The sequence below is a fragment of the Chaetodon trifascialis genome, chromosome 15 (genome assembly GCF_039877785.1).
Source record: "Chaetodon trifascialis isolate fChaTrf1 chromosome 15, fChaTrf1.hap1, whole genome shotgun sequence".
NCBI classification, from domain to species: Eukaryota; Metazoa; Chordata; class Actinopteri; order Chaetodontiformes; family Chaetodontidae; genus Chaetodon; species Chaetodon trifascialis.
In genome coordinates, this window is record NC_092070.1 from 16,769,642 (window position 1) to 16,794,918 (window position 25,277).

At 41.5% G+C, this 25,277-nt stretch overlaps 2 protein-coding genes across 2 annotated transcripts; both read right to left on the reverse strand.

Annotated features, from left to right (window-relative positions):
• Window positions 1-1,055: 1,055 nt before the first annotated feature.
• Window positions 1,056-5,882, reverse strand: LOC139343314 (immunoglobulin lambda-1 light chain-like). The gene is made up of 4 exons (XM_070980876.1): window positions 5,843-5,882; window positions 5,425-5,750; window positions 2,287-2,320; window positions 1,056-1,470 (listed from the first exon to the last, which is right to left on the reverse strand). The coding sequence occupies exons 1-4, from the start codon at window positions 5,880-5,882 to the stop codon at window positions 1,145-1,147; spliced, it is 726 nt and encodes a 241-aa protein (XP_070836977.1). The 3' UTR covers window positions 1,056-1,144.
• Window positions 5,883-9,448: 3,566 nt separating this feature from the next.
• Window positions 9,449-23,416, reverse strand: LOC139343313 (immunoglobulin lambda-1 light chain-like). The gene is made up of 4 exons (XM_070980875.1): window positions 23,377-23,416; window positions 22,963-23,284; window positions 10,809-10,846; window positions 9,449-9,979 (listed from the first exon to the last, which is right to left on the reverse strand). Exons 1-4 carry the CDS (start codon window positions 23,414-23,416, stop codon window positions 9,654-9,656), a joined length of 726 nt encoding a protein of 241 aa, XP_070836976.1. The 3' UTR covers window positions 9,449-9,653.
• Between the last annotated feature and the right edge of the window lie 1,861 nt (window positions 23,417-25,277).

Sequence of the window (25,277 nt, forward strand, 5' to 3'; positions counted from 1 at the left end):
TGAAGTCGCGAGAAACACACAGACTGATGAATCCAACATGAGCTGAAAGCTGCAGTAAGTCAGCCTCCTTACATGTTAGAGCAGTGATGAGAGTGCAGAGGGTCCCCAGCATGTTGTCAGTGTGTGCTGAGAATGGCCTTGGAACTTGGAAAGTGAGCTTCCTGCTGACAGATTCGAGGGTTTGGAGGATGAGGAGAGGAGGTGCTGGAGGAGCAATTTAAGACAACACTGAAACTGAGAGTGACTGACAGGAGGAGGAGCTTTGCTTCAATCTGCATGCTTTGCCACATTTCTTGCTCTCTTATCTTCTGTGAAGGGAAAAGTCTTGTCTGTCTCCATTATTGTCTCTGTGGACAATGTCTCCCCCCGACCCCAAAATATGACAACATGATGATTTGAAAAAGACTTCCTGCACTTTTATTGTCATAGATTTGTTTCTTTGCTCACTTCTTAATAAAAGGGATTGAACTGAGTTCCCTCTGATTTCACAGAGAGCTGACACTTGACCTCTTCATTTACATGCAGTTATAAATAAGCAGAGGAGGCCTGCAGGTGCATCCTGGGAAGGAAGAGAGGGAGGAGCAGAGAGGTGATGCTTCACTGACGGAGGATAAACGTTCAGTTTCATTTGCTCAATTCATCTGATTTGTCTAACATCTTAACAATTGCAAGTAACTTAAACCAAAAAAGGTGATATTAATCTCTGTGTTGAGCTTTTATTGCAAATTAACACCTAATAACAATGTAGCTTTCTGAAGAAAACACACTGAAGTAATAATCAGACACAAATATGTCTGTTATCTCTGTGTCCTGGATTCATGAGATGTGAGATGAACACGAGGAGTAAAATAAAATCTCCTGACAGTAACAACATTTTGGTGAACATTATTGTTTTAAATGATGTTTTCAACAAAGCAAATAAATGCAAACACTTTTGTTGTCCACAGTTTTTGGTCTGTTTACTTTTTATTGAATGAGTCTGGACAAACGCAGCAGTTGCAAAGCTGATACAACACCTCCACCTCACTGTCACAACATTTATTACAAGCATGCAGACACATCTTTTCTAACATGTCAACCTTGTCATGAGCAAAGAGCACAAAGAGTAAAGAAGCAGCTTTGAAATGCTCATTCTGCTCCTCTGCTATTCTTGAGTGGGACAGTGGGACTTGTTGATGTCTTTCTCTGAAGTCTGGGAGCCCAAAGACACTTTACATGTGTAAACCTTATCCATGTCCCAGTCTGACGTCTGGATGGCCAGAGAGCTGCTGATTCGGAAAGTCTGGTCTGCTTGCTGAACAGCGGTGCTGGTGGAGATCCCGCTGCTCACTGGTCTCCCACCAGACAACCAGCTCACATCTGCAAAAGGCACAGACTGACTGGACAGACAGACCAGAGTGGCTTTGTTGGACTGGAGCTCAGCACGGGACGGAGGGAAGACTGTGAGGACAGGAGGAGGGAGGCTGGAGCCTGAAAATACATGAAGGACATTCATCAAATAACTCCAAATCGAATCACTGATACAAAGCATGACAGCAGCAGATTATTGACCTGTTTTCTTCAACAATACAACAAACACAGTGAAGAAGTGAAGAAGCGTTTTAAATGAGTGAAAACATTTTGAAATCATCATCTAAAATATGAGCACTCTTCCTGTTTCAAACAAAGTCTATCAGTTACAAACTGAGAAATATTTGGATTCATTCAGGATCATTTTTATGTTGAAAAACTTCATGAAGTCACTTTCTGTGTCTCACAAATGGCACGACAGTAAATCAGTGGTCATTTAGCTGTTTTGCTGTTGTTTGTCTAATCATCGAGAGAAAAACTATATTCATTTATATGAAAAAACTCTAAACTTTAGACGACTAGTCGCTAAACATTAATGAATTAAACTCAATAATTTAGTGTTGATATGACAGAATAAATTACATTTGACAGATTATTTAGCATTTGGTTTTACAATGATACAAAAGTGTCATCAGTCTTGAAAATATAAAATAATTTTGTACATTTTGCTCAAATGTTAAAATTGCTCAGCCATCAAAACACTTCAGAGTATTTGTAGATATCATTGAACATATTTTGATCATTAGCAGATCTTTACTTTGTCCTCAAAGACACAGTCTGGCATCAAAGCAGATGAAAAGAAGTCAAAGTGAAATTCACTCAACAACATGTTTGACTTTCTAAACAGTCAGCCTGATATGAATTGATGATTTTGACTGAATTGGACTCAGAAACAGAGAATCTGTCTTGTTTTGTGATCAGTTAAAAAGTACTTACTTGTCACAATCAGCTTGGTGCCTTGTCCGAATACCACAGTGATTCAGTTTGTACACATGGCCGTACAAAAACCTCCTGACTCTCACTGATGAGGGGAGTGGAACTGAAACATCCTGTTGAGACCAACTTTCACTGTCAACATCTCATTCACATTATCAGTCTGCTTCTGCTCACAGACACTGCTGGACTTGAGGACTGATTCTCAGTCTTCTGCTGCATCCTTTTGTTTTCATGCTGGACATGTTCAAAGTCCAGATATCATCAGTCAATTCAGTCCAACGTTAATGAGGAACATCATTCAGACAATGCAGCTGAACTTGGTTGGCTGTTATTGACTGCAGGGATGGGATAACAGTCATTTTCTGTTTAACTTGCTGCAGCCAAAAGTCGTCTTCAAACGATCAGATTTAACCAAAGCAGTTGATATAATGTCAGAGACATAATGACTCACAAAAATGGCTCCTGCTGTACTGAACTTATCAGGCTGTGGATTTTGTCCTGTAACAGTGTTCACCCTGTGTTTTGTTGACTTTGTTGGAGACCCACAGACCCACTGCTGTATGTGCAAATATACTCAATATGTTCTTCTTATGGCCTCATTAAAACTCAATATGTAGAAAAGTGAAAGATGTTTTGACACATGGTGACATTTCTGATGTTTGAGGTCAATTAAACGTCAGAGAGGTCAAACTCCCTGTTAGACCTCTTATGATCAGACTGTTATAAAACTGCAATAACATGAACTTCTGGAGACTGATTTGATGTTTGGGAGGTGAAATGCTGCATAAAAAGTGCTGACAGCACCAATCACACAGATGGAGCTGATTCAAATCCATTGTATTTAATCTGGTTTCACAGACGGAGTCTCTGAGACCACAAACAGAAGTGATTCATCATTTCCACTGACTGATCAATACAGATATTGACCACATATATTTATCCTCAACAGTAAGAACGAAATTCTCTGTTTATCTTTGTTATCAGTTGTTGGTGTTTTTACTGTATCGTGCAAATGAAAAGAATTAAATGAAAAGCAGAAAACAACGAATGCTAAATTATTTAATCAATTTCAGTGTTGAGAGAGATTTTGAAGAAATGTTTGTATGAAACTGGTTTTTCAAGATCAGATTGATGATGCTTTTTTAAAGTCTCATGTAGGGTAGTTATAGAGAGCATTAGTTCATGTGTCAGAGAGTCAGAAAGCAGAAGTAGTTAGTGAGGAGGTTTTTGTCACAGTGTAAATCACTGTGATACGTCCTCTTTAGCAGAGTTGTCCCATGTTTGACAGTAATAGACAGCAGAGTCTCCTGCCTCTGCCCTCTTAATGATGAACTGGTAATCTGTGTTTGATGAAGCTTTAGAGTTGAATCTGTCTGAGGAGAATCCTGGTCCAAAGTAGAGTGAACTGCTCCCGTAGTAAAATCTCAGAACATGCTGAGGAGCTTCACCAGGAACCTGTTTATACCAAATGACATAAGCACGATCATATCTCTGAATGTTGCAGTTGAGAACAACCTCTTGTCCTGGAGAAACTGTGTGGACAGCAGGCGTCTGGGTGAGCACGATCACTGCATCAACATCTGTCAACAAAGAGAGAAAAATCCATGAGTGAAAGGTTTGTGTGTGAAAATATGAGCTATAAAAGCAATGAGAAGAATATCTTACATGTTAGAGCAGTGATGAGAGTGCAGAGGGTCCCCAGCATGTTGTCAGTGTGTTCTGTAAACGTCCCTTACTGTCCAGCTGAGAGGTGAGCAGGGTTGGAGTGTGAGGAGAAGAGAGACTGAAGCTTATAAAGACACTGAGGAGGAGGAGGAGGAGGAGGAGGAGGAGGAGGAGGAGGAGGAGTTTACATCAGTGTTAATATTCTCAGGAGTGGTACAAATGTTCTTTTTAAGGTGCTGTTTGAGTCAAAAGACAAATAAAATATGATCACATGACAAATATGATGTTACTGGATTTCAGATTGATGGTTTCTCACAGTGGCCCTGCAATCGGCTGGCGACCGGTTCAGGGTGTACCCCGCCTCTCGCCCATTGTAGCTGGGATAGGCTCCAGCCCCCCGCAACCCCGAAAGGGATAGGCGGTATAGATAATGGATGGATGGATGGGTTTCTCACAGTTGTTTATGACAGTATGAGCAGTATTGGTTGCATGGTGGAACAGTGGTAACACTGTAGCCTCACAGCTAGAAGGTCCCGGGTTCGATTTCCGTCTGGGGCGCTCTGGATGCTGGGGGTGTGTCCTCCATCATGCTTTCGGTGCCTGCTGCCCTTTATCTCGAGGAAAGGGGCCTTTCTGTGTGGAGTTTGTATGTTGTCCCCATGTTCATCTGGGGTATCCTCCATAAAAAACCCACTAAAAACATGCAAGAAGATCACCACCACCTGACCAACGGTGACAAGAAGGAACTGGGTCCCCAGACGCCGCTGTTGGCTGGCAGCCCACCACTCCTGGTCTGATACAGAGGAAGGACTTCCAGGATGGATTAAATGTGGAGGAAACAATTTCACCAAAGCATGGCATATGTATGTGTGTTGTGTTGTGTTGTGTGTGATCAATCAAGTAAATCTTAAATCTGAAACAGTGTTCAGTAACAATCAGAATCAGCTTTAAGTATTTTTACAAACACACGTAATTTGGTTTTCTGTTGCTCTCAATGTACGTTCACAGACATAGACATAAAGCTCAGAACAAAGCTGAGCAAAGGTCAACATAAACATTTAGCTATATGTAAATAGAACAAACAAAACAATCTCTTAAAAGTGCAATGTTGCTGGTCCACTAGACCCCCAGAACATTTGGTGAATAAAGAAAATATGAACCCAGCACCAGGTGTGAGGCCTGATTAATTTATTCTGGATGAAGGTGAAAAGTTTTTACTGGTTCACTTCTTCAATAAGTTTTTTATGAATAATAATATCATTATAAAAGAATGAATGCTTATCAATATGTATGTTCGTCAATTCTTGAGCAAAGAAAACATAATTAAATTTTCGAAAACAAATGATTGGACATGTTGGGATGTTACACTGAGCTTGTTTGGTGGCTCTATTATCAGTGGACGAGTGTCAGAGAGTCAGAAAGCAGAAGTAGTTAGTGAGGAGGTTTTTGTCACAGTGTAAATCACTGTGATACGTCCTCTTTAGCAGAGCTGTCATGTGTTTGACAGTAATAGACTGCTGAGTCTCCCTCCTCCACATCGCTGATGATCAAACGATAATCTGATTTTGACTGATGAGTAGATGTGAACTTTGGAGACGAGAAACCAGAGCCATAGGTGGGAGAGCTGTGGCTGTGATGAAACCTCAGTACAAACTGAGGAACTCCTCCTGGAATCTGTTTGTACCAACTAGCAACACGGTTAGTCACAGTGCCCAGGTTACAGTCCATGGTGGCTGTCTCTCCTGTCCTCAGCGTCACAACAGGAGGCTTCTGCGTCACCACCGTCACACCACTCACACCTGGAAACAACAAGATGACATGAAGTCAAGAGAAACACACAGACTGATGAATCCAACATGAGCTGAAAGCTGCAGTAAGTCAGCCTCCTTACATGTTAGAGCAGTGATGAGAGTGCAGAGGGTCCCCAGCATGTTGTCAGTGTGTGCTGAGAATGGCCTTGGAACTTGGAAAGTGAGCTTCCTGCTGACAGATTGGAGGGTTTGGAGGATGAGGAGAGGAGGTGCTGGAGGAGCAATTTAAGACAACACTGAAACTGAGAGTGACTGACAGGAGGAGGAGCTTTGCTTCAATCTGCATGCTTTGCCACATTTCTTGCTCTCTTATCTTCTGTGAAGGAAAAAGTCTTTTCTGTCTCCATTATTGTCTCTGTGGACAATGTCTCCCCCCGACCCCAAAATATGACAACATGATGATTTGAAAAGGGCTGCACGGTGGCACAGCAGGTAGTGCGCGTGCCTCACAGCAAGAAGGTTGCCAGTTCGATTCCCCGGTCGAGCTTTTCTGTGTGAAGTTTGCATGTTCTTCCTGTTCATGTGTGGGTTCCTCCCACAGACCAAAAAAAACATTCTCATTAGGTTGATTGGTGACTCTAAATTGCCCCTAGGTGTGAGTGTGAATAGTTGTGTGTTTGTGCCCTGTGATTGGCTGGCGACCCATCCAGGGTGTTCCCCGCCTCCCGCCCGTTGACAGCCAAGTTAGGCTCCGGCCCCCCCGCGACCCCGAAAGGGATAAGCGGCATAGAAAATGGATGGATGATTTGAAAAAGACTTCTTCACAAGAGAGACTGAAGCTTATAAAGACACTGAGGAGAGGAGAAGAGGAGGAGGAGGAGTTTCAACACTCAACACTGGTTTCAGTCATGAATACAAATGCACAAAATCAGTTTGTTCCAGTTTGTTTTGTTGTTGTTCTTGTTGTCTCTGCAGGCCTGATGATGACCTTTCATCAGTGCTAATATTCTCAGGGTTGACACAAATGTTCTCTTTAAAGTGCTGTTTCATTTCAAAGACATGAAGTAAAGATGATCAGATTGTTAGGATCTGGCAGTGTGTCTCTCCCTTGTGTTTCCTTTTCCCTTGTCCCTGTGTGTTTTTGTCTGTCTGTCTTTCCCCCTGCCTGTGCAGCTGGGCGTGTCCTACACCTGGCCAGCTCCGCCTACCTGTGCACACCGGTTGCTCATCAGGCTCAATATTTAAGGAGAGAGCTTTCTCCGAGCTGTCGCTGGATTGTTCCAGTCTCTTTCCTCCCGAGATTCCTTCCAGGCCTGTTTGTGATCCATTATTGTGAGTACTTTCTCTCTCGCTACTGTGAGTGTGCGAATGTGTTTTCTTTGTTCCACCGCTAAAGGTGTGTTTCTTGTGTTTCAGTTGCCTGTCTGCCACTTCAACATGTGCCTTGCCTCAGACCCGTCGTACGGAGCTCCCTTAGTTATTTCCACTCTGTTAGAGTGCGCTTTTTGTTATTAATACATTTCTGTTATTTTACCTGCCTTCTCTCTGGTCTGCATCACTGGCTCCTGTTCAAAACCTTGGTGAAAACCATAACACAGAAACTAAATGCGACTTCATTGGATCTCAGAACTCTTCCTCTCACAGTTGTTTTTGACAATATGTTCAATAAACAGAGCTGAGTAACAATCAGCTCTAACGTGTACACAGGACTCTATATTTCAGTCCTGACTGTCTGTTGCAGTCTGTTCTGTCCTGTTTGGTGGTCGATCCAAACCAGACAGTGATGGATGAACAGAGTCCAGACTGGATGACTGTAGTGTGGAACTGGACCAGCAGCTCCTGAGGCAGGTTGAACTTCCTGACCTGACACAGGAAGTTCATCCTCTGCTGGGCCTCTTTGATGATTGTGGTGATATTGGACGTCCACTTTGGGTTCTGGGAGATTGTGGATCCCAGAAACTTAAATGTTTCACATCAGACACAGTGTTGTTGATTATAGTGACAGAGGACAGTGTTGGGGTCTTCAACTGAATCTCAGTGTAACTATAATAATCATCGCTATGTGCACCAGAGGATTTCTGTAAAATAGGATTTATTCCATTTTGAGAATTTAAATCAGGAAAACAGAACATGTTGCAAATTTCCATGATTTAAATCTTTTTTGATCATTACAAAGATAAAATAGCATTTTATTTCTGTAAACTGTGAGTTTAGTTTAGTGTAATAAATTATGACCTGTTGTTGTACTTTTAATATTGTTTATGTTTGGCAAACTAACACTAGATAGTTCTCAGCATTAATATGAGACTCCAATAAAAGAGTGAAGAACTTTGAAAATATAATTTTCATGTTTCTCTGGGGAAGTTACAGAAAACATTGTCTGTTTGCTGACTGCCAGCCAAGACCTATGAGAGACACAGAAAGCAGAAGTATTTAGTGAGGAGGTTTTTGTCACAGTGTAAATCACTGTGATACCCACTCTTTAGCAGAGTTGTCCCATGTAGCACAGTAATAGACTGCTGAGTCTCCCTCCTCCACATTGTTGATGATCAAACGATAATCTGATTCTGACTGATGAGTAGATGTGAACTTTGGAGACGAGAAACCAGAGCCATAGCTGGGAGAGCCCCAGCTGTGATAAAAATTAAGTATAAACTGAGGTACTCCTCCTGGAATCTGTTTATACCAGCGAGGTCCATCTATTGCAGAGTTGCAGTCCATGGTGGCTGTCTCTCCTGTCCTCAGCGCCACAACAGGAGGCTTCTGTGTCACCACCGTCACACCACTCACACCTGGAAACAACAAGATGACATGAAGTCAAGAGAAACACACAGACTGATGAATCCAACATGAGCTGAAAGCTGCAGTAAGTCAGCCTCCTTACATGTTAGAGCAGTGATGAGAGTGCAGAGGGTCCCCAGCATGTTGTCAGTGTGTGCTGAGAATGGCCTTGGAACTTGGAAAGTGAACTTCCTGCTGACAGATTGGAGGGTTTGGAGGATGAGGAGAGGAGGTGCTGGAGGAGCAATTTAAGACAACACTGAAACTGAGAGTGACTGACAGGAGGAGGAGCTTTGCTTCAATCTGCATGCTTTGCCACATTTCTTGCTCTCTCATCTTCTGTGAAGGGAAAAGTCTTTTCTGTCTCCATTATTGTCTCTGTGGACAATGTCTCCCCCCGACCCCAAAATATGACAACATGATGATTTGAAAAAGACTTCCTGCACTTTTATTGTCATAGATTTGTTTCTTTGCTCACTTCTTAGTAAAAGGGATTGAATTGAGTTCCCTCTGATTTCACAGAGAGCTGACACTTGACCTCTTCATTTACATGCAGTTATAAATAAGCAGAGGAGGCCTGCAGGTGCATCCTGGGAGGGAAGAGAGGGAGGAGCAGAGAGGTGACGCTTCACTGACGGAGAATGAAAACTCAGTTTCATTTGCTCATTTCATCTGATTGTTGTAACGGCTGCAAGCAACTTAAACCAAAAAAAAAGGTGATATTAATCTGTCTGTTGAGCTTTTATTGTAAATTAACACCTAATAACAATGTAGCTTTCTGAAGAAAACACACTGAAGTAATAATCAGACACAAATATGTCTGTTATCTCTGTGTCCTGGATTCATGAGATGTGAGATGAACACGAGGAGTAAAATAAAATCTCCTGACAGTTACAACATTTTGATGAACGTTATTGTTTTAAATGATGTTTTCAACAAAACAAATAAATACAAACACTTTTGTTGTCCACAGTTTTTGGTCTGTTTACTTTTTATTGAATGAGTCTGGACAAACGCAGCAGTTGCAAAGCTGATACAACACCTCCACCTCACTGTCACAACATTTATTACAAGCATGCAGACACATCTTTTCTAACATGTCAACCTTGTCATGAGCAAAGAGCACAAAGAGTAAAGAAGCAGCTTTGAAATGCTCATTCTGCTCCTCTGCTATTCTTGAGTGGGACAGTGGGACTTGTTGATGTCTTTCTGTGAAGTCTGGGAGCCCAAAGACACTTTACATGTGTAAACCTTATCCATGTCCCAGTCTGACGTCTGGATGGCCAGAGAGCTGCTGATTCGGAAAGTCTGGTCTGCTTGCTGAACAGCGGTGCTGGTGGAGATCCCGCTGCTCACTGGACTCCCACCAGACAACCAGCTCACATCTGCAAAAGGCACAGACTGACTGGACAGACAGACCAGAGTGGCTTTGTTGGACTGGAGCTCAGCACGGGACGGAGGGAAGACTGTGAGGACAGGAGGAGGGAGGCTGGAGCCTGAAAATACATGAAGGACATTCATCAAATAACTCCAAATCGAATCACTGATACAAAGCATGACAGCAGCAGATTATTGACCTGTTTTCTTCAACAATACAACAAACACAGTGAAGAAGTGAAGAAGCGTTTTAAATGAGTGAAAACATTTTGAAATCATCACCTAAAATATGAGCACTCTTCCTGTTTCAAACAAAGTCTATCAGTTACAAACTGAGAAATATTTGGATTCATTCAGGATCATTTTTATGTTGAACAAATTCATGAAGTCACTTTCTGTGTCTCACAAATGGCACGACAGTAAATCAGTGGTCATTTAGCTGTTTTGCTGTTGTCTGTCTAATCATCGAGAGAAAAACTACATTCATGTATATAAAAAACTTCAAACAATTTCCTAAACTTTAAAAGATTAGTAAGTAAACATTAATAAATTAAACTCAATAATTTAGTGTTGATATAACAGAATAAATTACATTTGACAGATTATTTAGCATTTGGTTTTACAATGATACAAAAGTGTCATCAGTCTTGAAAATATAAAATAATTTTGTACAGATTTTGCCGAAATGTTAAAATTGCTCAGCCATCAAAACACTTCAGAGTATTTGTAGATATCATTGAACATATTTTGATCATTAGCAGATCTTTACTTTGTCCTCAAAGACACAGTCTGGCATCAAAGCAGATGAAAAGAAGTCAAAGTGAAATTCACTCAACAACATGTTTGACTTTCTAAACAGTCAGCCTGATATGAATTGATGATTTTGACTGAATTTGACTCAGAAACAGAGAATCTGTCTTGTTTTGTGATCAGTTAAAAAGTACTTACTTGTCACAGTCAGCTTGGTGCCTTGTCCGAATACCACAGTGATTCAGTTTGTACACATGGCCGTACAAAAACCTCCTGACTCTCACTGATGAGGGGAGTGGAACTGAAACATCCTGTTGAGACCAACTTTCACTGTCAACATCTCATTCACTTCATCAGTCTGCTTCTGCTCACAGACACTGCTGGACTTGAGGACTGATTCTCAGTCTTCTGCTGCATCCTTTTGTTTTCATGCTGGACATGTTCAAAGTCCAGATATCATCAGTCAATTCAGTCCAATGTTAATGAGGAACATCATTCAGACAATGCAGCTGAACTTGGTTGGCTGTTATTGACTGCAGGGATGGGATAACAGTCATTTTCTGTTTAACTTGCTGCAGCCAAAAGTCGTCTTCAAACGATCAGATTTAACCAAAGCAGTTGATATAATGTCAGAGACATAATGACTCACAAAAATGGCTCCTGCTGTACTGAACTTATCAGGCTGTGGATTTTGTCCTGTAACAGTGTTCACCCTGTGTTTTGTTGACTTTGTTGGAGACCCACAGACCCACTGCTGTATGTGCAAATATACTCAATATGTTCTTCTTATGACCTCATTAAAACTCAATATGTAGAAAAGTGAAAGATGTTTTGACACATGGTGACATTTCTGATGTTTGAGGTCAATTAAACGTCAGAGAGGTCAAACTCCCTGTTAGACCTCTTATGAACAGACTGTTATAAAACTGCAATAACATGAACTTCTGGAGACTGATTTGATGTTTGGGAGGTGAAATGCTGCATAAAAAGTGCCGACAGCACCAATCACACAGATGGAGCTGATTCAAATCCATTGTATTTAATCTGGTTTCACAGACGGAGTCTCTGAGACCACAAACAGAAGTGATTCATCATTTCCACTGACTGATCAATACAGATATTGATCACATATATTTATCCCCAACAGTAAGAATGAAATTCTCTGTTTATCTTTGTTTATCAGTAGTTGGTGTTTTTACTGTCTCGTGCAAATGAAAAGAATTAAATGAAAAACAGAAAACAACAAATGCTAAATCTAATTATTTCTTCAATTTCAGTGTTGAGAGAGATTTGGAAGAAACTTTTATATGAAATTGTTTTTTCACGATCAGATTGATGACGGTGGTTTGAGTTTTTGACAGTCTCATGTAGGGTAGTTATAGAGAACATTAGTTCATGTGTCAGAGAGTCAGAAAGCAGAAGTAGTTAGTGAGGAGGTTTTTGTCACAGTGAAAATCACTGTGATACAGCTGCATCAACAGAGTCGTCCCATGTTTGACAGTAATAGACAGCAGAGTCTCCTGCCTCTGCCCTCTTAATGATGAACTGGTAATCTGTGTTTGATGAGGCTTTAGAGTTGAATCTGTCTGAGGAGAATCCTGTTCCAAAGATGAGTGAACTGCTCCCGTAGTAAAAACTCAGAACAAACTGAGGAGCTTCACCAGGAACCTGCTTATACCAACGGACAGAATTTCCATCATATCTCTGAATGTTGCAGTTGAGAACAACCTCTTGTCCTGGAGAAACTGTGTGGACAGCAGGCGTCTGGGTCAGCACAATCACTGCATCGACATCTGTCAACAAACAGAGAAAAATCCATGAGTGAAAGGTTTGTGTGTGAAAATATGAGCTATAAAAGCAATGAGAAGAATATCTTACATGTTAGAGCAGTGATGAGAGTGCAGAGGGTCCCCAGCATGTTGTCAGTGTGTGCTGTAAACGTCCCTTACCGTCCAGCTGAGAGGTGAGCAGGGTTGGAGTGTGAGGAGAAGAGAGACTGAAGCTTATAAAGACACTGAGGAGAGGAGGAGGAGGAGGAAGAGGAGGAGGAGGAGGAGGAGGAGGAGGAGGAGGAGGAGGAGGAGTTTACATCAGTGTTAATATTCTCAGAGGTGGTACAAATGTTCTTCTAAAGGTGCTGTTTGAGTCAAAAGACAAAGAAAATATGATCACATAAATAAACATAAGATAAATATGATGTTGTTGGATTTCAGATTGATAGTTTCTCACACTTGTTTATGACAGTATGAGCAGGAAACAGTTTTCAGTAACAATCATGTTTACACACCAGGAATTTGGTTTTCTTTTGCTCTCAAAGTATGTACAAAGAAATAGAGATAGAGCTCCGAACAACGCTGAACAAAGGTCAACATAAACATTTAACTATCCGTACATAGAACGAACAAAACAATCTTTTTACAACCACAATGTTGCCAGTCCGCCAGAACATTTTGTGAGTAAAGAAACTATGAACACAGCACCAGGTGTGAATCCTAATTTATTCTGGATGAGGGAGGAATGTTTTTACTGGTCCACTTCTTCAACAAGTTTATTATGATTAATATTATTCTTGTAAAAGAATGAATGCAACATACTTATAAATATCTACCTTTGTCAATTCTTGTGGAAAGAAAACAAAATTATTACTAAAACAAATGATTGGACATGGTGGGATGTAGGGTTGGGCGGTACCGTCATAAAAAAAAAAAAAAATGCTGCGCATATAGGTCTATAGGGGCCTGCCATGATTGTAGCATCGTCATAACAAAAATGAAGTCCACTCCGTTCAATGTATGTGGTTGAATTTTTACTCGAGGAAAAGGTGACTGTGCAAAAGTACATGCTGAGAATGAACCCGAGCAGTCGTACAGATGTAACACACGCGCTCATTTAGGCGCATCTGAGCAGAGTACCGTTATCTCGTCCAAGCATACGGAGAAACTCCTCTGTTGAAAACACTTTTTCAGCCTTTTTTCTGCTTGCTATTGTCCTCAGCTCTCATAAAAGGACGAAATGCAAATAAAACAGGAAAATAACACTTCAGGCAGCTCACGAGAGTCCTCTGCTCATTCATGAGACGGAGCGGTGAAACTAACTGCGTGGTTACGCCGGTCAATAGCTCAGCGACCCGCCCACATTCACCATAGAAACACCAATGACGATCCCCTCACAGATCCCCTCCTGCTGGCCTTAGTATTTCCTCTGTGTGTGTGTGTGTGTGTGTGTGTGTGTGTGTGTGTGTGTGTGTGTGTGTGTGTGTGTGTGTGTGTGTGTGTGTGTGTGTGTGACAGACATGTGTATTGGACATTTGTGAAAATACGGAACAAATCGCGTCCCAACATTTAATTGTCAATTAAAGGACGACTCCGTATTTTACGGGATGGGTGGCAACCCTACCTATAATTGACCTTGAACAGTCAATTATGTGGAGAGATTGCTGCCCCATACAAAATAAAACAAATATAGAACAGAAATATGTCAGCTAAGACGCGACATTAATGATCCGTTAATGTCAGGAAGCACCCAACAAGCCATAGCTTCGATGAGCCACAGACGAACGCAGTTCAATTCGCCTGATCTAATAAGCAATTGATGAAGCACAGAAAAAACACCTTAAAAACCTTTTCATGGTCAATTTTTTAAGCCGAATTACTCAACAGAGCATACTGATTACTTTCCCAGATCGAAAACACGCGGACCGACACAGATTTTGGAGAAAAAGCGAGATAACTTTAAATTTGTAGATTTTTGACTGCGGTTTGGCGAGCCCCGCAGCGTCCCGTTAGAGTCCTCACTTCGGGACGAAAGCGAGTGCCACACTGTCAAAAACAGTTATATTTCTCCGTAGATTTTACAAATACATCATAAACTATCACTGAGTTTTAGGCATGTTATTCAAATGTGTACTTTTCGCATAATGAATCTTACCTGGCCACAGTTTCATGCAAACGATGTCCTCGTGCGCCTGAGGTGAACGGCAGTCCCGTGATCTTGCTGGGCAGGTGGAGGTCTGCTATCCTGCACGTTCACATACAACCAGATTGACTGTCCGTGTGCATGAGTGAAAGAAGATTCACCGACCGGTATCGAGGAACACTTTTAGGTCAAATTTCAGGTTTCTGCGTGAGCTCAGAGCGGGACACAGTGGAACTACACGTACTGTTAAAAGGGATTTGGGCTTTTAGTCAGAAGGACTATTGCTGTCAAACTGAGAGAACTCTACCCATTACAACAAAGTAAAAAGAGTTCAAACAACTTCAACTTGAAAAAAGCGCGGAAACTCATTAAAAACCCATGATAATCCATTCAGTTAACTTCAGCAAATACGTATGTGGGCATTTCAACCAACACTCATGCGCCCGCAATGTGACGTCACGCGCAGTGTTGAACTTTAAATCCGAGCCGAATGCCATCTTTTTACCTCGGAGCCGAGCCGTCCAGTAAGTACACTTAAAATTATTTTAGCTTTGTTGGTTCATCTGTTGGTAATGTGCATTGGTCGTCTAATGTCTCTCCATCTCAAATGATCCGTCAAGATGTTAAACCTGTGATGAATATTTCATGTTCGTTCTTTTTCGGAAATACTTTAGCATGTAGCGCTAGCTAGCTAGCGCCGCCAGAGTGAAACAGCAAGTTAATGTAGGGTTGAGCCTCATATTCGACTGTAACAAGTATTCGTCACCGACAGTGTACTCTTATAGGAGTGAAACAGTGCGAGACTTGTCTTTATTATTACGGAAAAATGTGTCGCTAATATACGTGACGTTGCGACTTGTACAAGAGGCTTTGCTCGCACTCAAACAACCTGGCACAGGATTGACAAGGCAGCGAAATAACAGAGCAACTTATGTTCCACGAGGAAGAGGAGTTGAAAAACACTGACCACCTCCGTAGTGTATGGATATTTTTCATGTAGAGTTAGATGCTGTATAAACACGTAGTGATAGGTGATTGTTTTCATGTGTGCCGTTACACTCTGTATCCATGGCAACGCGCCGCAGTGGGGGAGAACGGTAAACGTTTTTTGGCCAGTGGGAAAGGAGCCCTATGCCGTTTGAAAGCGGGTCGACCGAGTTCAAATTTAAAAACAAAAAAAACAAACAAAAAAAAAAGTGTCAGCCCGGTAACTATGAGCCGCTTCCCCAATGAAATAAGCGGGGTCGATGCGGGTTTTTTAATGCTAGTCGACCCGCTAGAGATCGGCATATAGCTCCTTTCCTATTGACCAAAAAGACCCAGGTCTGATCTCCATCTGGCAGCTGCCACCATAGACATAATATACGTAGACGCCTCATTCACTGACGCTTCCTATTCGCTCCGTGCACAATATGGCAACCATTGACCTTCGAACTTGAGTGTGCGGGGCAGTACTTCCGGGCAATACTTCCGGTGCGCGTCCGACAGCAAGAGACAACAGCAACCGAGAACCAGAGATAAGCAGAGAGAAAGTTTTTCACAATGAGTGTTTTTAGGATTAAGGAGAGGCGATTTGCATTTCAGAGGGTGAGAACCTCGGCACTTCATTGGCCTGGAAAAGTAAGCTTTAAAATTCCAGGTCATTCCAGCGTCTTACACTACCCTGTTAAGCTTGCAACTGGGGCTGGGAAGATAAATAAAATAAAATAAATAAATAAAATAGGGGCATAGTTGCTCTCTTTACGTTGACTTTGGTTGGCTCTGGTGCTAGCGGAGACCCACCCAAGATGGCGGCGATGCTGGATTACGCTCCAGCACGTAATGAGGCGTCTACGTATATTATGTCTATGGCTGCCACCGCTGTGCGTTGCCATGGATACAAAATGTAACGGTACACACATCACTCATGAGAAGCTCTTTTGTCGCTGTCTTGTCAGTGCTGTGCCATGTGGCTTCTGTTTTTACAATGTAATCACTTACCATTCAGATGAGTGACATGGCCAAGTGTGTCCACTTTATAATAAAGTCGTGTTTATTTCATGTTAGGATACATTAAAATCTGGAAGCTTTAAATTGTGAACTGTGCAATTTTTCTGAGATTTGTGGCGATACACAGTATTTTGCATATCTAAAAATACACATACACATTAAGGAAACTGAACTTAGTGTGTTTTGTGCTGATAATGGTTGTATATCTTTCTTTCTTTCTTTTTCTGTACAGGGTTACTTCACTTCAGTGTAGGCTGTGCTGTTTGGGGCAACTGCCCCTCAATGAGGTGGTCCTGCAAGTGTTTCTCCTCGCCGAACCAACGCACACTAATTGTCCATTATATGTCCACCTTGTTTTCATTTTCTGACTTATTTCTATTGCTCTGTTTGGAGGAACACTAATCCATGTGATGTTATAGAGAAATTGTCAAGAGAGTGGACATTTCAGTAATGTTTGAATGTTTTCATTTTCAACATTTTGAGCAAGTTTTTCAGATACGTTTTTTTGTTTGTTTTTATGACTCTTTGCAATTTACTGCAGCAACTCTGAACATTCACTCAGAAAGAACTCTGTTGAACTCGGAGAGTTATTGCTTTTCCCCAAAGGAAGGCTCTTCTTTTTATGTATTATATTATTATTATTATTTATGTGTGGGACAATGTAATTTCAGTCTGTGAGCAGTCCCAAGCAAAAGTGTGTTAGAGGGTGTAAGGGCTATTTTTTTAATATGTCCCAAAGAAGGTCTTTTTTGATGTCTCGACATCCATGGACACTTATTTTGAAGCAAGGCTGCTTGAAGTTGGACTTGTTGGGGGTTAAATAAAGGTCCTTATTGAATTGTCTGTTCAGCTATTTTTTCTTGGGTTAATATTTAGTTTGTCTAATTCTCATGGAGATTCTTTGTAGATATTATTTTGCTTAAAATTTTGAAATCTAGCAATTTCTGTAAACTCAAGTAACTTGGCAATAAAGCATGAGAAAAAATAATAATGTTGCCCTAACTTGATAAAATAAGTTCAACCAACATCTTTTTTAGTTCTCTTAAGTAATGTTTTCCTGTCCACATTCCTTGATACAGAAAGTTGAGTCAACAAATCGCAAGTTATAGCAATTATGTATTCCATGTTGAGCCAACTTGATTCACAGTTGTAGGAACTTGATAAAATAAATTCAACCAACATCTCAAAGTTATCTGAAATAATATTTTTAAGTTCAACTTACTTGATGCAGGAAGTTGAGTCAACAGACTGTATGTTGCATGAACTGATGTTTTGAAGTGTAAAAAACTTGACACTATAAGTTGACTCAAATTAACTCCGTCAAAGCAACAAGATGACTTGACATAGTTAAGTCGGGTCACCTAATTTTTTTTTTTTTTTTTTTTTTACAGTGCATGCTTCCCGTGAAATTATTTCCTCCGCATTTATCCCATCCTCGGTCTGTCGATCCTCCGCGGCAGACCAGGAGCGGTGGGCTGTCAGCTGCCAGCCGCCAGCCGACGCCAGCGCCCGGGGACCAGTTCTCCTTCGGTGCTTCGGTTCTCCTTCCTTTGGTGATCTTCTTGCATGTTTTTAGTGGGAATGATTTAAGGAGGATACCTTTGGTTCATGCAAACTCCACACAGAAAGGCCCCCTTTTTTCCTCGAGCAGCAGGCACCGAAGGCGTGGTGGAGGACACGCCACCAGCGCCCACAGCGGGATTCCGGGGGCCTTCTAGCTGTGAGGCGACAAGTGTGACCACTTGTGCAACCGTGCTACCCGACAAATAAGTGTCTGACATTATTATGGAAAGAATCCATACAGAGATACTTCTTTGTTGATGAGTAAGATCTGTTTTGCTTAAGCAGAAACAGCTGTTGTAGCGCTGTTTCTGCGCCACCAGACTCCATTCAAAAAAACAGTAATTTTAGCATTTTTAAAAAAACTTCTTCAAATGCATCAAAAACAAAATAAAACTCGACAAAAACCTTCTTGGATCACCTTTTTAATGTTTCGGCAACAATTACTAACTCTGGATTGGTTGAAATAAACTTTCAATTCACCGAATGGTTGAGAGGAGCGAGAGAGCTGGCTGACGTCAGAGAAGCAGCGGGGAAACAGCACATTGAGTCGGAATGTTTAATATTTTGTGTGTTTACCTTTTGTCATGTTTCACTCATGTTTAGAGCAATCCTGCAGAAAATGGGATTGACAAAAAATTATTGACAGGTGCTGATGTTTTTTTTTCCTGTTTGATTACATTCTGTGTTAGACTTAAATTTTTAATTAAAAATATTGTGTTCTAAATTAAAATTTTATAACCTCGTTACATTATTTATTCCATTTCTTATTTATAGTATAAGTAAACTTTTGAACTATTTTTCAGTGACAACACAATTATCTTATTTTTTCTGTAGGGTAGTTACAGAGAGCATTAGTTCATGTGTCAGAGAGTCAGAAAGCAGAAGTAGTTAGTGAGGAGGTTTTTGTCACAGTGTAAATCACTGTGATACGTCCTCTTTAGCAGAGTTGTCCCATGTTTGACAGTAATAGACAGCAGAGTCTCCTGCCTCTGCCCTCTTAATGATGAACTGGTAATCTGTGTTTGATGAGGCTTTAGAGTTGAATCTGTCTGAGGAAAATCCTGTTCCAAAGCTGGGTGAACTGTTCCCGTAGTAAAAACCCAGAACAAACTGAGGAGCTTCACCAGGAACCTGTTTGTACCAACGGACAGCACTGCTGTCATATCTCTGAATGTTGCAGTTGAGAACAACCTCTTGTCCTGCAGAAACTGTGTGGACAGCAGGCGTCTGGGTCAGCACTTTGGCTGCATCAACATCTGTCAACAAACACAGAAAAATCCATGAGTGAAAGGTTTGTGTGTGAAAATATGAGCTATAAAAGCAATGAGAAGAATATCTTACATGTTAGAGCAGTGATGAGAGTGCAGAGGGTCCCCAGCATGTTGTCAGTGTGTGCTGTAAACGTCCCTTACTGTCCAGCTGAGAGGTGAGCAGGGTTGGAGTGTGAGGAGAAGAGAGACTGAAGCTTATAAAGACACTGAGGAGAGGAGGAGGAGGAGGATGAGGAGGAGGAGGAGGAGGAGGAGGAGGAGGAGAGGAGGAGGAGGAGTTTACATCAGTGTTAATATTCTCAGGGGTGGTACAAATGTTCTTTTTAAGGTGTTTGAGTCAAAAGACCAAAAAGAAATGTGATCGCATGATAAATACGATGTTGCTGGATTTCAGATTGATGGTTTTTCACACTTGCTTTTTACACTATGAGCAGTAAACAGTGTTCAGTAACAATCAAAATCAGATTTAATGGCCAAGTATGTTTACACACTCTAGGAATTTGGTTTTCCGTTGCTCTCAGTGTACTTATACAAAAATAGACAAACAGCTCAGAGCAAAGCTGACTAGAGGTCAACATAAACATTTAACTTTACGTACATGCAAGAGAGAAAATTATGTAAAACAACAATGAACATCAAAAAATTTCTGGAGAACAAATAGTGCTGAATAAGTATTTCACGATTAAAGTAATAGGTTACTTTTCACCATGAAGAGATTATATGCATGCATACATGTGTATATCCAGCATGCTGATGACTCGTGACTGCTCTCCCAAATATGACTCCATTTATATGATCAAGATATTATGGACGGCATGAAACTGATGAGCCTCATCAGCAGAGATGATGGGACAAGACACAGAGGGAGGAGGAGCAGCTGGCACTGCGACATCAAGAAAACAACATCGCTAAGACGTTCTTCTTCTTCTTCTTCTTCTTCTTCTTCTTCTTATTATTATTATTATTATTATTGCCCTTCTCAGACGATCATATATTCACTGTTCTCAGGCATGGTTTCTTTGTTGACATTGTCAGGGGCTGTCAATGAAGATATCAGCTGTTCTCATCCGATCCTCACATCCAGTCTTTACACATCTTCACTTTCATCATTTCATCATCATCATCAGCTTGTCAATCAACAGACTCATCTGCCATCAACAGTGTCTGGACTCCATGGGGCGATTCATCTTGCTGCTGCTCAGATCGATGTGTGTAAATTGCTTGTAACTGAGATCTGTGAAATATTTTTACATTATTATTATTTTCAAATCAATGTTGCTGATGCGCTTCACCTGCAAACATTTGATCAATGAAGAAAAGATGAACACCACAAAAGAGCTGAAGTCTGACTTGTAAAACCTTGGGACACTGCTGTTGCTGGCATTAAATTCTAAATGAGGATGTCATGATCAGACCACAATGAAATTTCTCTGTTTCAACATTTCATATTTTGTGTTATTTTCAATAAAATGTGGGATTTTGAATATTCATCACATTCTGCTTCTATACATGTTTCACACAGGGGCCCAACATTTTTTTTGAAACTGCACAGTGAGTTTGTTTGAGTCTATTATCAGTTGAAATGTGTCAGAGACTCAAAAAGCAGAAGTTTTCATTGAGGAGGTTTTTGTCACAGTGTAAATCACTGTGATACAGCTGCAGAAGCAGAGCTGTCCCATGTTTGACAGTAATAGACAGCAGAGTCTCCTGCCTCTGCCCTCTTAATGATGAACTGGTAATCTGTGTTTGATGAGGCTTTAGAGTTGAATCTGTCTGAGGAGAATCCTGTTCCAAAGCTGGGTGAACTGCTCCCGTAGGAAAAATACAGAACATACTGAGGAGCTTCACCAGGAACCTGTTTGTACCAACTGACATAATTTCCATCATCTCTCTGAATGTTGCAGTTGAGAACAACCTCTTGTCCTGGAGAAACTGTGTGGACAGCAGGCGTCTGGGTCAGCACGATCACTGCATCAACATCTGTCAACAAACAGAGAAAAATGCATGAGTGAAAGGTTTGTGTGTGAAAATATGAGCTATAAAAGCAATGAGAAGAATATCTTACATGTTAGAGCAGTGATGAGAGTGCAGAGGGTCCCCAGCATGTTGTCAGTGTGTGCTGTAAACGTCCCTTACTGTCCAGCTGAGAGGTGAGCAGGGTTGGAGTGTGAGGAGAAGAGAGACTGAAGCTTATAAAGACACTGAGGAGGAGGAGGAGGAGGAGGAGGAGGAGGAGGAGGAGGAGGGGGAGGAGGAGGAGGAGGAGGAGGAGGAGGAGGAGTTTATATTAGTGTTAATATTCTCAGAGATGGTACAAATGTTCTTTTTAAGGTGCTGTTTGAATCAAAATATGATCACATAATAAATATGGTGTTGCTGGATTTCAGATTGAGGGTTTCTCACAGTTGTTTATTACAGTATGAGCAGTAAACAGTGTTCAGTAACAATCAGAATCGGCTTCAATGGCCAAGTATGTTTCGACTCACAAAGAATTTGGTTTCTGTTGCCCTCAATGTACGTACAGAAATAGACATACAGCTCAGAACAAAGCTGAACAACGGTCAACATAAACATTTAACTATGTGTAAATAGAACAAACAAAACAATCTTTTAAAATCACAATGTTGGCAGTCCACCAGACCTCCAGATCATTTGTTGAATGAACAAAACAAAACAAAACAAAACAAAACAAAACAAAACAAAACAAAACAAAACAAAACAAAACAAAACAAAACAAAACAAAACAAAAACTAATTTATTCTGCATGAAAGTGGAGTGTTTTTACTGGTTCACTTCTCCAATTAGTTTATTAATAATAATATTATTACTGTAAAATAATAAATGCAACATACTTGAATATATACCTTTGTCAATTCTGGGGGAAAAAACAATAAAATTATTCTAATTTTCTAAAACAAATGATTGTGTTATGGTGTGTGATTATGATTTTTCTTTTCTTAGTTGTCTGTGTGTTTTTTCTCCCTCTGTGTCTGCAGTGGAGGTGTGGCCTGGCAGTGCTGTGGGCAGACGACGCACCTGAGGCTGACTCCACTAATTTCCACTGCATTTAAGCAGCGTAGCGGCATCATCCCGCTGCCAGATTATCTCGTGTCTCGCCTTGACTTTCCAGCCATTTCGTCTTTGTGCTCATAGTAACCTTGGATTTAGTTTGTTCATAGTCGCCTGTGTGCGTATCTCGCTTTGGTTTTCTCTGTTGTGTTCCCACATTGTGGTTTCATTAGTTAGTTCATCTGCAGAGTCGTCTGCTGTCCTACCCGCTCGCCACGGAGTAGTAGAAATTATGTTTAAGGTTGAATTTATGTTTTTCTTGGATTTCGGGTCTTTTTGGTCGTATTTGGTGGTTATTGTTTGGTTGTAATAAACCGTTTGTGTTTTTGAACAGCTCCCTTGTTTCTCGTGCTGTTTTGTTTCTGCCTCTTGGGTCCAAATTAAAATAACTTTGATTTACTAAACATAACAAATTGTACATGATTGGATGTTACACTGAGCTTGTTTGGTGGCTCAATTATCAGTGGACATGTGTCAGAGAGTCAAAAAGCAGAAGTAGTTAGTGAGGAGGTTTTTGTCACAGTGTAAATCACTGTGATACCCACTCTTTAGCAGAGTCATCCCATGTAGCACAGTGATAGACTGCTGAGTCTCCCTCCTCCACATTGTTGATGATCAAACGATAATCTGATTGTGACTGATGAGTAGATGTGAACTTTGGAGATGAGAAACCAGAGCCATAGGTGGGAGAACTATCGCTGTGATAAAACCCCAGTACAAACTGAGGAACTCCTCCTGGAATCTGTTTGTACCAGCGAGCAGCACTGTTAGTCACAGTGCCCAGGTTACAGTCCATGGTGGCTGTCTCTCCTGTCCTCAGCGTCACAACAGGAGGCTTCTGTGTCACCACCGTCACACCACTCACACCTGGAAACAACAAGATGACATGAAGTCAAGAGAAACACACAGACTGATGAATCCAACATGAGCTCAAAGCTGCAGTAAGTCAGCCTCCTTACATGTTAGAGCAGTGATGAGAGTGCAGAGGGTCCCCAGCATGTTGTCAGTGTGTGCTGAGAATGGCCTTGGAACTTGGAAAGTGAGCTTCCTGCTGACAGATTGGAGGGTTTGGAGGATGAGGAGAGGAGGTGCTGGAGGAGCAATTTAAGACAACACTGAAACTGAGAGTGACTGACAGGAGGAGGAGCTTTGCTTCAATCTGCATGCTTTGCCACATTTCTTGCTCTCTTATCTTCTGTGAAGGAAAAAGTCTTTTCTGTCTCCATTATTGTCTCTGTGGACAATGTCTCCCCCCAACCCCAAAATATGACAACATGATGATTTGAAAAGGGCTGCACGGTGGCACAGCAGGTAGTGCGCGTGCCTCACAGCAAGAAGGTTGCCAGTTCGATTCCCCGGTCGAGCTTTTCTGTGTGAAGTTTACATGTTCTTCCTGTTCATGTGTGGGTTCCTCCCACAGACCAAAAAAAACATTCTCATTAGGTTGATTGGTGACTCTAAATTGCCCCTAGGTGTGAGTGTGAATAGTTGTGTGTTTGTGCCCTGTGATTGGCTGGCGACCCATCCAGGGTGTTCCCCGCCTCCCGCCCGTTGATAGCCAAGTTAGGCTCCGGCCCCCCCGCGACCCCGAAAGGGATAAGCGGCATAGAAAATGGATGGATGATTTGAAAAAGACTTCTTCACAAGAGAGACTGAAGCTTATAAAGACACTGAGGAGAGGAGAAGAGGAGGAGGAGGAGGAGTTTCAACACTCAACACTGGTTTCAGTTATGAATACAAATGCACAAAATCAGTTTGTTCCAGTTTGTTTTGTTGTTGTTCTTGTTGTCTCTGCAGGCCTGATGATGACCTTTCATCAGTGCTAATATTCTCAGGGTTGATACAAATGTTCTCTTTAAAGTGCTGTTTCATTTCAAAGACATGAAGTAAAGATGATCAGATTGTTAGGATCTGGCAGTGTGTCTCTCCCTTGTGTTTCCTTTTCCCTTGTCCCTGTGTGTTTTTGTCTGTCTGTCTTTCCCCCTGCCTGTGCAGCTGGGCGTGTCCTACACCTGGCCAGCTCCGCCTACCTGTGCACACCGGTTGCTCATCAGGCTCAATATTTAAGGAGAGAGCTCTCTCCGAGCTGTCGCCGGATTGTTCCAGTCTCTTTCCTCCAGAGATTCCTTCCAGGCCTGTTTGTGATCCATTATTGTGAGTACTTTCTCTCTCGCTACTGTGAGTGTGCGAATGTGTTTTCTTTGTTCCACCACTAAAGGTGTGTTTCTTGTGTTTCAGTTGCCTGTCTGCCACTTCAACATGTGCCTTGCCTCAGACCCGTCGTACGGAGCTCCCTTAGTTATTTCCACTCTGTTAGAGTGCGCTTTTTGTTATTAATACATTTCTGTTATTTTACCTGCCTTCTCTCTGGTCTGCATCACTGGCTCCTGTTCAAAACCTTGGTGAAAACCATAACACAGAAACTAAATGTGACTTCATTGGATCTCAGAACTCTTCCTCTCACAGTTGTTTTTGACAATATGTTCAATAAACAGTGCTGAGTAACAATCAGCTCTAACGTGTACACAGGACTCTATATTTCAGTCCTGACTGTCTGTTGCAGTCTGTTCTGTCCTGTTTGGTGGTCGATCCAAACCAGACAGTGATGGATGAACAGAGTCCAGACTGGATGACTGCAGTGTGGAACTGGACCAGCAGCTCCTGAGGCAGGTTGAACTTCCTGACCTGACACAGGAAGTCCATCCTCTGCTGGGCCTCTTTGATGATTGTGGTGATATTGGACGTCCACTTTGGGTTCTGGGAGATTGTGGATCCCAGAAACTTAAATGTTTCACATCAGACACAGTGTTGTTGATTATAGTGACAGAGGACAGTGTTGGGGTCTTCAATTGAATCTCAG